Source organism: Crocodylus siamensis, chromosome 1 (assembly GCF_052110815.1).
Source record: "Crocodylus siamensis isolate JL-2025a chromosome 1, ASM5211081v1, whole genome shotgun sequence".
In the NCBI taxonomy this organism is placed as follows: domain Eukaryota; kingdom Metazoa; phylum Chordata; order Crocodylia; family Crocodylidae; genus Crocodylus; species Crocodylus siamensis.
In genome coordinates, this window is record NC_143395.1 from 43528061 (window position 1) to 43541606 (window position 13546).

At 38.0% G+C, this 13546-nt stretch overlaps 1 protein-coding gene across 4 annotated transcripts in view; it reads right to left on the reverse strand.

Moving 5' to 3' along the window:
• Nucleotides 1–2265: 2265 nt before the first annotated feature.
• Nucleotides 2266–13546, reverse strand: part of ELOVL5 (ELOVL fatty acid elongase 5) — a 55755-nt gene continuing 44474 nt past the window's right edge. For all 4 annotated transcript variants that reach the window (XM_090033766.1, XM_090033794.1, XM_090033775.1 and 1 more), the window contains exons 4-8: nt 10049–10126; nt 9146–9317; nt 7515–7639; nt 5108–5242; nt 2266–4168 (exon numbers count right to left, since the gene is read on the reverse strand). In XM_090033766.1, the coding sequence (XP_089889892.1) occupies nt 4037–4168; nt 5108–5242; nt 7515–7639; nt 9146–9317; nt 10049–10126 (642 nt within the window). In that variant the 3' untranslated portion in view covers nt 2266–4036. The remainder of the gene's footprint in view (nt 4169–5107; nt 5243–7514; nt 7640–9145; nt 9318–10048; nt 10127–13546) is intronic.

The following is a 13546-nucleotide window of genomic DNA, read 5'->3' on the forward strand; positions in this document are numbered from 1 at the left end:
TATTCTTTGTTTCTTCAATGTCTGGTGATAAAGATAAACATTAAAATAAATATGGATGTATTCAATTTCTCCTTTATTTCACTTTCAGAACTCTTTCCCCTGTTCCAGTTTCTCCCACATGAATTCCTGTTTCTAGCAGAGGTAGAAGAGGGGAGCAGCTGGCTGGCGGTGGCAGCTGTTATTTTTGTTTTGTCCTCTTCCTACTCCTTTCAAGTCAGTACCCAAAGCTGCTGCTGCCCACCTCTTTTAGTTACACTGCTGGGTCCTAGCATAAGTGAACAGCAACATATTCCCCCAGGCTTCAGGCTCACTAATGACTCATGACTTATATATCCACAGTTCCATACTGGGATTACCTAAAGGAAGAGAAGCCAGAGCTGCTCTTGGGCCTACAGTATTTGCAAAAACCATTCCCCCCTGAAATTCTGCAATATCAGAAGTGCAAGGTTCTACATATTTTGGAATGGATGCTTTAGCAGGGGAATGTGAACAGGGTATATCTAGAGTGGTCCATCTCCTGATCATTACTATTTAGGAGATCCCTTAGCTTTCCCTCTCCCACCTCCAAGGGGGAGGGGAGAGCAGCTGGCTGGTTCTGTGATAGCCTGCCTAGCAGGGAGCAGTCATTGAGCCTGCTAGGGACCTGGCTTGCAGCTGCTGCAGAAGCAGTAGGGGCTGATCAGGCAGCTGCAACCCCCTGAAATATCAACAACCATTTAAAGTTCCCTACTTGAAGGCAGTCCCAGACCAGAAACCACCTCATCAGCCCTTGCCCCTGCCAGCAGTTTGATTAGGTATTCTGCTCACTGACAGGCTTCCTAGGGGGCAGGGAGAGCTATGGAACAGCCCCCTACCATCCCATGGCTGGTTAGTATACTTTTATAACAACTTTATGGTGCTCTCAACAGGGAGGCTGTGTGTGTGTTGTAACACTACAAAAATAATGTGTCAGCAGTCTTAGAGTACTTGTCATGTAACCTTTACAAAACAAATAGTATTGTCTTACCCCAGTGAGGAGATGGAGGTGGGCAGATGACATGACTTGTCCAAGATCATATAGCAATTTGGTGGCACACATGGAACATACCCAATTTCCAGACTGTGCCCACAGAATTTCTAGTCTGCACATTGACTAACATGGTACGTTGACATCTGATCCACTCTGTGCATCTCGTCAATCTTTTGTTTGCTGTTGGATCATAGCATAGATACAGGATGTAAAAGCTGAAGACCAACTAAACCACATCTGTCTGTCCCCTGTAGACGTTGTGCTGGTTTTGCTGGTGTAGATCAATGTAAGATACTTGTGGGAATGTTTCACCCAGTCTTCCAGCTACAGCCAGACATAATATCCAAATCTAACAGGAGGGGACAGGGATGAGGCTAGAGAAATCTATGCAGGTTTTCTTGTAGAAAAGAGTTCTACAAGAGCTCTTCCCTTATAGAAAAGAGCTAGAAATACCAGCTTCAGTTTAAGGTTTCAGCTTCTGCCTTGAAAGCTCTCTGTGGAATCGACCTGTTATCTGCAGCACTCTACCACCCCATGTAATTACAAACTTCATAGAACAGCTATACACTCAATGACATTGTCAATCTCAAAGTTCAATTCATGTTGTACAAGAAACCAAGCTATTTTAGCAACTGGCCCATGAATTTGAACTCACTCCCAGAAGAGAACAGAATAATCTTGAACCTCCAGGCCTTCCCTTCAGTGCAAAATTCAGAACCTGCTTCCTTGATTTGGTCTTCTTCTGATAACAGCCTGCAGACTAGAAGGAAAAGAGCAAGGTAAATAGTTGTCCTACTTCTTGGCCTATCACCATGGTATCTTAGCACCTGTTAAAATCAGAGTGCCCATATTGGTTAAATGTTTTTGAAACAGGTAGGGCACTGAGATGAACATAAAAGCAGGAACTCAGTGGTTTTGAAACTTGATTATTCCCATTTTATAGACAATATGCCTAAGTGCTATGCTGTTCTTGCCTCTTAATCTTGTACCTGTACTATAAAGAAGTCAGTAATTCCACTGAGAGAATTATCCCCTTGATAGATTCAACATTTTTAAATGTGAAGCCAAGAACTTCTAAAGCATTTGGCACTTGCTGATGCTTTATGTCTGGACTTTGGCAAATGTACTACATTTCAAATTTATGCAAATGTTAGCAGTTGTCCTTTAAAATTCCGCCCTCCATCACCTCCAATTTGGCTTTATATAAAATAGGGTATTGTATCAAATCCATAAAAATGCACTATGGAATTCAGGCATAGATAAATCAAAAGTGTTTTAATGATTAAACAAATGTCAAACATTAACAATGTAGGTATATTCAGATGAGCCAAGGGTTTATTTATAGCACATTTAGACAGCATATTTTGAATGTTACAGCTGCTGTACTGAAATATGTAAAGACTTTGCAAACCAGTACCTAGAAATGAAGACACACATACATAAGCTTTGATAATGTAAATGTAAACAGACACTGTGTCTCCCTCAAAACAAATAAAGAAAAGCCACAAGGCTGAAGAGAAGAACTCATTATTCCCTAATGGATGTGCAAATGTATTTAAAAAATTAAACATGGTAAACTGATATTTATATAAATATCAAAGCAAAACCATTATACTTTAGCAAATGGTCAATAAGATCCCTCGCACATTTAACTAAATGTTCTTAGAGTAAAATCAATAAAGTCTTCATAAGCTAAACCCCACCAGAGCAATGACATTCCAGCTAGAGATGTCTGCTTTGACTCCTCATGTGTGCAAGGCAAGATTTTACAGTGAATAGTAATTTTAACAAGTATTTCAAAACAAATCTGTAGACAACAAGCCAAAAAGTTACAGGTGATACACACAACTTACATTAACAAAACAAACACTCATCTCCAGCTCATTTCAAGGGTTTTGTTTTAAATATTATGTATGATTTAGTCTCTTCTGATTTTGCTTTTTTTAAAAGCAAACAAACAAACCTGTTTTCACGAGCGAGGCACATTAACAGCTCAATGTATTCTACACACATAGCAATATAAATGCCAACTTAAATTATGAACAAGTATATCTGAAAAGCATCTTTTGTCTTCATTTTTAAATGAACTTTCAAAAGGTAGGTCACAGACTATCCAGTCACTTTTAAAACACAGATATGGCTATGGTAACACAATATTTGAAACTGGCACAGCTTCTAGTATTAAAAACTGCTACGCAATTTAGAAATACACAGAAATAGAAAACAAGATGCGTCTACCCTGTATATTTTTAGCCATTAGAGACAATTAATATCTAAGTCTTACTGGACCAGGAAAGTGCCAATTAAATTTTACATTAGTGACATGTAAAATAAAAAAATAAGATCTATTAAAAAGGTAAAATAACTGGTCCATCTGGATTGTGACTGTTTAGTCAGTTAAAGCCAAATATACAAAACTAGATGTGCCATTTCTAATTTCACTGTATCATGCGGAGATACATAATGTTAAGTACCACACACAGGACAGTAAAACAATCAATGGATTTCTCTAACTGACTTTTATTTAAAAGTCAATCAACTCAGAATTTGAAGCACAGCCTAATTTTCAAACCAGTAATATGCTTTGGGCCCTGCTTTTTAATTTTTTAAGGCATGTGTGTTTATCTACTGAAAACAACATCATACAAATTACTTTTGCAATCACATGCATAATCTACAGTAAAAAATGAGTTTGGATTACAGTGTTTTGAAATTGTGAATCAATAATTCAGCACCTATCTTATTGACTAGTAAGGCAACAGCAGTGTCATATACTACAATAATACTCTCTTCCACAGTCTATAGCGGGGTCAGTGACAGCCCAGAATTATTGTTAACTTTAACCTACTTTTATATTCTGTATACAGTTTCTAGGGTGTTTGCACTGGTTAAGTCCTACATAAATCACACTATTCTAGGCAGGAATAGTTACAGTAGCTGTTAGAGTATCAGTGCACAACTCTTATTGTGCTTACAATCAGATGATTTTGTTGTCGGGCATATCAAAATGGTTTCTCAGTTTGGTCTTCAATCCTTCCTTTGTTTTCTTTGTTTCACATTGTTCTCGAGGGAAGAAAAGCTGTTTGTATACCCGTTCACCGTGGCTGTAGAGCCATTCTGATACTCTTTCCTCCTAGAGGATGCTTTCTTGTTGTATGTCTAAAACACACAGAAGTACAAAGATATAAATGACATGTTTCCTTAAAGAAGTTAAATAAACGTTAAAATTAACTTACATTCACTTGGAATACACAATTTTAAAAGTGAAATATTTTTCCATGTGTGGAGGGATTATATCCTGCTAAAGAAGAAAGAGCAAGAAAACAAACAGTACAAAGATGTTGTTAGGAAGAGTTAAGAAATTTTGTAAACACATGGCAAGGCTAAATTATGCTAAAGGAAACCATCAAAACTAATTGGTTTGGATGGCAATTGAAAAAAAAAAATGCAATGCCTTGTACATCCTAGCACAAAAGCCTGATTCCTGCCTTTTTCAATGAAATATACGTTAAGTTCTGGACATATTCAGAGATCATATACAATTTTCATGAGTTGTTATGTATACGTTTTAGAGCCAGAGGAGTGAACACTAATCCACTAGTTTTGCTGTACTGGATATACAGCAAATCTCAATGCAAGTGGATCAAAAAAAAAAAGATTTTTGGCAATGGTTTAGATGTAAGATATTGAGAAAATGTTTGAAAGATGCTATCATTTCTGACAGTTAGGCTCTATTTTTGCAGCAATGATAATGTTATGTGAATAAAACGTGTATCAGCTTCATAGGTCACTGCTTCTCTCTTGCACACTCTTTTATTTACCAAATGCTAAAAGCATTTGGTAACATTCAGCTTCTGCTTGTTATTCAATTTCCTAATCTTCCTTGATTGCATATACAGTGCACTAAAAGCATTTGATGAAGACGGGTTGAAGGGAGGTGGGAGTTAAGCAATAAAACAAAAAAAAAAAGTTCACGTAAGAGGGGGAAAAAGCACCTAAATACAATTCAAGGCTCAAAGAAATATGTTACTGCACAACACTTTTAAAACATAGATAATTACCAGAAGGGTACAAAGAATGAATGGATATTACTTTTACCTGAATGTAGAAATTTGTGAAGAGGATAATCAAAGAAATCATATAGGAAATTTGGAAATACAGCCACCCCAGAGGGAATGGACATGGCCAAACAACACCACAGCTGGTCTGGAAGATTGTCAGGACAAACTGAGTCTGAAAGAGAGAAAGAGAGAGAAAAAAAGAGTGTGATGCAACAAGGAGGAAAACAAATACCAGTGAAATACATTTTCAAGCAAGTTAAAATAATCACTAAAATATGTTGAAAATAGTTTGCCTTCCTGGTATGAATCAGATTTTTTTTAAACAAACACTGCTTGACAGACCATTTCTTTAAATGAGTTTTATTTAATAAAAACTGTTAAAATGCACTGAGGTATAAAATCCACTTTCAGCCTTTACAAAAAATAAGTATTTCATTATGATGCAAAACCATTACGAAGTTAAAATCTATTGCCACTTTACCTGGGACCAAAGTACAATGTAACTGTGCAGCTCTGGATTCCTTCACCATACCAGCCTAAAAGCTAATCATGTACTTCCTGCCCTTTGCACAGGTAGACCTCACTGGATCTATAGAAATCATGCGATCTATTTAAGCGTAATCCTGTGGTTGGGGAAAGAAAGGATTGAGGGTGCTGGTCTAAAGGGGTGAGGAAACCAAATGACTAGGAATTTTGTTCTGTGATTAAACTGGCCAATATTTGCATGGGTGAGTTTGGTTACATAAACTTGTTATATAAAAACTATCATAGGGATGTTTTACCTATTTCTTAAAATACAGAAACATAATTAAATGACCCCTGATCCTAATGTCAAGACATGTGTGTCAGGTGAGGAAGAGGAGGGACTGCTTTAGAACTTTTTGGGCTGAAAAATTTCTGTGGGCAACACACTGCTCTAAGTCCTTCCCCATGAGTGACCAGCTGAACTACATGAGGTCACCCTGGAAACCTTTCTGCAGCATGTGGTGTGGTGTACTCAGGGACCTCTGGCTGTTGTGTCAGTAGTCCCCATCCAGCACTGTCACTATTCACAACCTAAGTGTTGCAAAGGACCTTGGTCAAATTTCATTCTTATATGGTGACTGATGAATTAAGGAAAATTATTGAGAACCAGAAAAAACAGTTTAATCCATCTTGTAGGGAAACAAACACTGCATCCTGTAACCTGGGTTGGGGAGGTGGGACAATCTTCATAGATACCATTAGGTGGTATGATCTGGTTGACAGGGAATTGTTTTAGGTATCTGGAAGTTTTACAATGGAACCAATCAACTAGAAAGAAAGAAAGTAGTGTCTAACGCTGGGACAAAAGAGATGGAACAGACGAAGTTGCACTGTATTGGGAGGAAAGATGCTCACAGATACAAAGAATCAAATCTCCCAATGTTCTCACCACTCTTTAGCTTGGTCTTGAACTTTTCATACCCACCTACAACATTTGTTCAGTGCTCATATAATTAGCATCTCATTAAATTGAATCTACTCACTGCTGTCACTGACCTGCTTGGGCAGATTACTTCTCTATGCCTAAATTCCCTGATCTGTCAAGGTGACAATACAATATGTTCTCTCCTTCAGGCACAGTTTTGAAATCTATGAATTAGAGGTAGCAGCAAAACAAACAACCCTTGTATTCCCCGAACACACACATATTGGTCTTTATACATATTCCCCAATACATTCATTTTTATTGCCTGCTCAACACAGCTTATTTAGGACCCATGGCTGAGTAAAAAAAGTAATATGAATAGATATAAGGAGTCCATGTCAAATGTAAGTGAAAAAATCCACCTATTTAATGTACAGATGGAGAAAAGAAATACTGAACAGTTTTTAAAGAGCCATTTATAACCAGCTACACAAGAAACTAGACAGAAAGACAATTGTTTTGCAGTCCTAGAAGAAAAGGGCCTTGTTAACTGTGGACTTTAAGTCATATTCAGCTTCTGCTCTGTTATCACAGCATCAGCCTATGACTGAAAAAAATGCTTAAAAAGAATGCACTGGTTACAAATGGCTGGGAGAGAACTTGCTTTTCTATAGCCAGAATACAGGGAATCCCTGAACATCCACTGCTAGGTCACAGGAATAAATTAAGCTTCAAATCACAAAAGCTTAAGAAAGAAACATCACAATTCCTTTGTGTTAACTAATATTATATGATTTGTATTCAGAAGCCCTTACTGTAATTAGTAGGGTACATAAGACACCATTTTTCTAGGCACTCAAGAGAAAAATAGATGTATAAGCCCCAACTGCCTCCTTTGGTACCCAAACACCTCCAGGAGACTAGCCCACTGTCCCTCCCCTGAAAAGTTTACAAGTTTCAGTCAAAAAGTTAAAGTCCCATCCTCCTATTATAGCTTATGCAAGGGACTGAAGAATAATAGCTTATTCAAGGGACTGAAGAATAAGTAACTCACCAGCTGCCCCTGAGTGATGTATTTCTTCCACCACAGATATGGACGCATAGCTGGAATAGTAGACAGTCCATAGTAGGAGTACATGAGAACATGAATAAAGCTGTTTAGAGTGGCACCAAAGTATGCTAAAATGCAGTGGGGAAAAAGAAAGAGCATTTTATTATATCACATGTTGCTGTATGGAATGCAAGCTGAAGTGATGGCCTCAAAAGGTGACTACTTAAAATGCTTTGATGACCATTTTTCCTGAAACAAAGGCTGAGGTGAGCAAAAGGCCAACAAGCAAAGGAGGCTGAGGCACATATGATCAGTACATTTTGTGTCATCCTTCTGCTTCTGCACTGTTTATCTTTACAAGACGCTCTGCTCAGAAGAACTGAGTAAACAGGTAGAATAGAGGTACAAGAACACGTCCATAAATCAAAAACTTCATAGGTCTAATTTTAGGCCTGTCCCCTGTTACAAGACACACAGGGATAGGGATTTTTGGATGCTCAGTTTATCAGTTTTATTGCCTTTGTTTACAGCAGTTACTTACTTTCTCTGCTATTAAAGATACATTTACTTGCCCATCACAAAATTGCATAGTGTTATTAAAGTCCAAACAGAACAGCTAGATTGGGAAAAAAAAGAAAAGAAAAAAAGAACATGGAATAAGTGTGTTTGTACACTAAAGCCTGTACAAACAGGTAGTTGACTTTTCCACAAAATAATGTTGTTACAGATGCACTTTTTTCAAAGTTAAAAAGTATGGTTTTATAGTAACAAAAAATTGTACACAGTTTTTATACTGTTCTGCTTAGTAATAAGGAGGGTTTAGGAATCCACATCACTTATTTCCTACGCTTACAACATCAGATAGAAGCTCTTCCTAAACAAGTTTTTCCTAAGAAGCAAAAGCCAATATCTTTTTAGTGCAGCTGACTCACAAGTAGCCTATGCTAATGCATTTGGGAAACTAAGCGTCAACTATCAGCAACTGAGATTAAAGAATTAAAGAACAGTTAGGCTGCCAGCAGACAGTGGTATTTAGCAAGGTTTAAACAAGGGGACAGGAACAGATAAAGAGGCATTTAGTCAAATTCATTAGTTCTCAGGGGACAAAGACTAACTGAAATAATTTGTTACAGACATCTGTGTAATAAAATACGTTAAAGGAAAGGACATCTTGGAGTGGCAAAGCTTGATAGAAATCAAATCACTGTTCTTGAGTCTAATTGTTTAGTCACCTTCATACATGGCTTTTGAGCCTATTTTAAATGATGGATGCTGCTTTATTTGAGGGTTTGCATGGCACATCAAACAAAGTGGGCAAAAAATGACAGGTATAAGAGTCAATATATAGCATATGGTAAACATCATATTGCAACTCAGAAAAACTACTCTCTCTTCACTTTCATGTCACCCCTGTCCAATAAATCTCTACTGTTAAGGTCTGCAGACAGCTTAATGCCTACGAGCAGCACCAGCCACTGCAATTTCACACAACATCTTAACATTTCACCCACCTCTAAAAAGGACAGGCCAAAGACTGAAGTCAATGAGTGTTGCTTGGGAGCAATTTGTAACAGTCTTGGGACATAAAAGTGTAATGGAAGCCTACAAGGTTTTTCTCCTCACAAAGTACTTACAGTGACCACAAGGCACCCAGTTCATAACAAACCACCAAATGTTCAGCATTGTTGCATGGTGATAGACATGAAGAAAAGTGATCTGATGATTATTTTTTCGCAAAATGAAAAAGAAGGTATCCATGAATTCGATGAGTTTGGAGAAATAGTACCACCAGAGGACACGTATGATCTAAAAGGGAGAGGAGGAGGAAAAACACCCTTTAGCAATATTATTCTCCAGAGTTTGGGTTTGTTTTACTTTCTCACTCTGCAAGGGATTAAACTCAACAAAACATCTCAAACCACAGCCTTTTATTGTGATGTCTGTAAAGCTTCAGCCCATTCCTTGACTTAGTCTTTCTAAATCAAATATGAAGTTGTAACTATGAATACAACAGAAGGATGACAGAGAATGTCTTATGAAGCTATAGCAATGCACCTAGGGAGCACAGTAAGACAAAACAGGCAACATGTTACTGCTGTGCTCTCAGTAAAAAGCAGGTCTGAATGGTATTCAGAAGTGAGACTCCTCAACAGAGAATCATAACATAAGACTTTTTCTGAAGGTAGGGAAAAGCAGTTTGATAGACAGCATTCATGTTGGAAAGTGGGAAGAAAGGGAGCTATGGCTAAATATGGACAGTTACAAACCGATATTCTAAATATATGCCCAGATGCCATGTGCATTAAGTATCGATTAAACACATGCCCAGGTTCAAAGTGTTTTATTCCAAATACCAAACATGCTTAGATCATATTATGGACTTACCTTTATACTGGATTTCCTTTACACTGAGAAAGGAAGGGGGAGGGGGAAGGCTTGTTTAATCGGAACATGAACAACGATCAATACTGCTCTGCTCCTCACTCATCAACAGCAATCAATTTTTAAAAAAAATTGAGGGTCTGAAGTGAATGTACCTTCATGTCAGCTTCACCTCCGCTGTGTGTATCCTGACAGAAGAAATTGTATCCTCCTTCCCATACTCCAGTCACCAGCTGATAAGATGAAAAAATAAGGTATCACTTGATGAACGTGTTGCCCTTCGCAGTACATGTAAAGTATGGCTGGAAACTTTTGGTAATGACTTATTTAGGAACTTCTGAATGAGACACTGAGTGCATCTACATATGCAATTAGGATGAAGAAATAAACTCTGGCATAATATGAGTGCCAGAGTTTATTTCTCCCAGGTGCAGCATTTACATGTGCTTGGGACTGTAGCACATTGAGCCACAGCAGAGTATCCCTGGTCTGGCAGGGGATCAGCCCTGGGCTCCAGGTGGTGACAGTGGGTGGAGGAGGGGGTGGCTGGGACACAAGGACACTACAATGTGAGGCTAGCTGGCAGGCAGCCCCCTCGCTGTAGTACCCTCCCTGCCCCAGCTAGCCCTGGTCACCATCTACATATGAGTGTTACAGCACCATAAATCACTCTACTGTAAGACAGTACTTGTCCTGGACAGTACTATCCTACAGAGGAGTTAATTAATTTACTGTGCCCTGATACGGATGCATGTGTAGATGGTAACACTTCACTGTGGGGCTAATTAGTCAACTCAGCAGTAAAGCGTACCACTAGATACGCCCTCTATGCCTAAATTTAAGCTCCAAGTTGCAACTCAATCATGGTAGTGACTGAAGTCCAAGTTAACACTACCCCACACCTTTCCCCCAATAATTAGGTGCTTAAATAAACACAAAGACAGGTCTTCCCTGCATCAAGTTTTAAGATTTCAAGTTTATATATGGACCTATAGTAGAAAGATAACAAAAACGAAAACCCTACGTTTTGTAAATAATGAATTGCCTTGCTTCTAGAGGCTTGAATTCCTCCCATTTGAAGCAGAAAAGTTGTTTAGTTAAAGGGAAGTTTGTAGGTCTGAGTGTGACTTGGAAAGGAACCTTGCTTAGCATACTATAGCTCTTACACTACATTCTTGTAATGTTATAGATTGCTTAAACTGGCAAAAATATATCTGGAATTTTTCAGGGTACTAACCAAAAACTGGCCAGAGCCTTACATTTCTAAGCACTGCATTCAAATCAAGTTGGAGATGACTGTTTAAGTTACATTATTTCTTTAGAAATAGTTCAGTTTTTCTCTTATCCATGTTGAAAATTTGAGCAACTTGACATGAATTATTACATTTTGATTCTTCAGTATTACTTTAGGTATTAAATCTTAAAATTGATGGCATTTTTAAATTGGCCAAATGAAAAGTTTAAATAAACACAGTAAAGATTTTTTTCTTCATCAAGTTTTGAAGATTTCAAGTTTATCTATGGACTACATAGGCAAACAGCATTCTGTGCCAGAGTAATTTGTGCCTAACAGTTTAGTCACAGGGGGATCTGGAACCACTACAACCCAATTTATTAACAGGTTCTTTGGATCAGGTTTTCACTTCTGCTTTTCTTCTCTTTTTGCATGTGTACACTATTGGCCTTTAAGTTGCACTCAACCAAGCCAAACTATGAGCCACCCTTCCCCACTACTGTTTTAACTTGCATAATCTGCCAAAGCTGTGTCCATGGCTCTAGCTGGTAGAGTAATACTATCCTACATAAATCAGTCTGTGAACTGTGTTTATACATGCTAGAGAGAGAGGAGGCAGAGTGCAGAAGAACCAGAACTTTGGGAAAGGAATTCAAGGGGGTGCTCAATGCCTGCAGTGCATGGGAAAGTGGCCAAATCCAATGCAGACCAAAGCTGACCAAGAAACAAGGGAGATTGGGGTCATCTTCATACAGAGGTTCAGAAGAGCTTCCACAATTGGACTGTGCTTCTGCTGGGTCCCAGTTATAAGGGTTCGCATTCTAGATCCTTTGCTAAATACACCCTTTAGGCTGACAGGAAAGGCTACCCTTAACTATCAGTTTAGGCAGAGTTTCTGATATATTTATCAAATCAAATGAGACACTATTTGGCTGCTTTTAGCTTTCCAAGTTCCTAAGCAGTCCCCCATTTGTGTTACTGATAAGTTAATGTCATTAGAAATTGGGGGGAAGGTTCTTTTTGGCATGTCTTTAGATTATTTCTTAGTGTGGAAAGTAGTTCTGACCTATTCAGGATAAAGCAGTTTAAAAACTGAATATCCAGCACAACAGACCTGCTCACTTTTCATGTCCAAATTCAAACTGAGTCAGCAAAAGCTTTTAATCGAAGAACATGCCAGCAGTGTTAGTATGATTAAGTAAAAGCTCTGTTTTTTTTCCTGGCCAATGTAAATACAGCTGATTGTTACAGAATTTTATGTAGCTGTTTAAAACAATCTAGTTAAAGACTGGGATAACTGGTGTTATTTTACTCAGATTTACTGCAGAATTAGGAAAGCAGCAGTAAATTATTTCTTAATATATTTTAAAATTATTGCACCCTTTCTAACATAATTTCTTCCACAGCTTAGATAGTTTGGCTTAAATTGGTTCTTCTTAAAAAAAAATCCAAATATCAGTTTGAATCACCATTTTTGACCTTTTGAGACTGAAACACCACCGCCACTTAAAGCAAACATTTAAAAGTAAGTACACAGACTGGGAATTCCCTATAATGTGGAATATTGATGGAAAACACTCAATATTGCCATAACACAAAGGAGAAACATATCACAAGAGGACGCTTCAGCCTTGCATCTAAACGTAAATTAAAATAACATTTAAAAAAAATTACAGTAATCAACTAGACGCACCCTTAATTAAATTCCATAAACCTCTGTCTTCATGCTGCCCACTGAAGAGGGCTGTGCAACTCCAAACACCATAACATGCTGAAATACCAACTATATTTCTCAACAGCAACTCTGCATTAGACTATAATATCATTAGAACTCTGTGAAAGTAGCCTCCAGAAAATGAAACGTTCAACAGGTTGCACATCTTCAGTGCCCTCATATTAATCATAGAAAACCACCTTGCTTCAGCATATTTGGAAAAAGCTTCCAAGAATTTTTACACAATGTTCATAGTTCAAGTAAAGATGTAAAAATTAGAAAATAACTACTTTGTTTACACTGCTTATTCAAAGAAGTGAACAGTGCTTCCTACCCTTCTTTGTATGTCATGTTTTCTGGACCTCTGATCATTCTTACTGCTGTCCTTTGAACACTCTTCAAGTTGTCCACATCTTTCTTGATCTGCAGTGCCCAAAACTGGACATGGTAGTCCAGGTGATATCCCACCAGTGCTAACCATAAGGCAAGAATTATGGATCTATGTACTCCACTGTAGTTAATACATCCCAGTATGTGACCATCTTAATTTCCTACTATTATATCGCTGACTCATTTAGCCTTGTGGTCTACTAAAACTTCTGGGTACACCTAATAAAGTCAGAGATGACACCAACATAGGGGTGGCGTAGTAGATACTCCACAAGATAGCATTAGGGTGAAACATGGTTTTGACAAAGTGGAGAA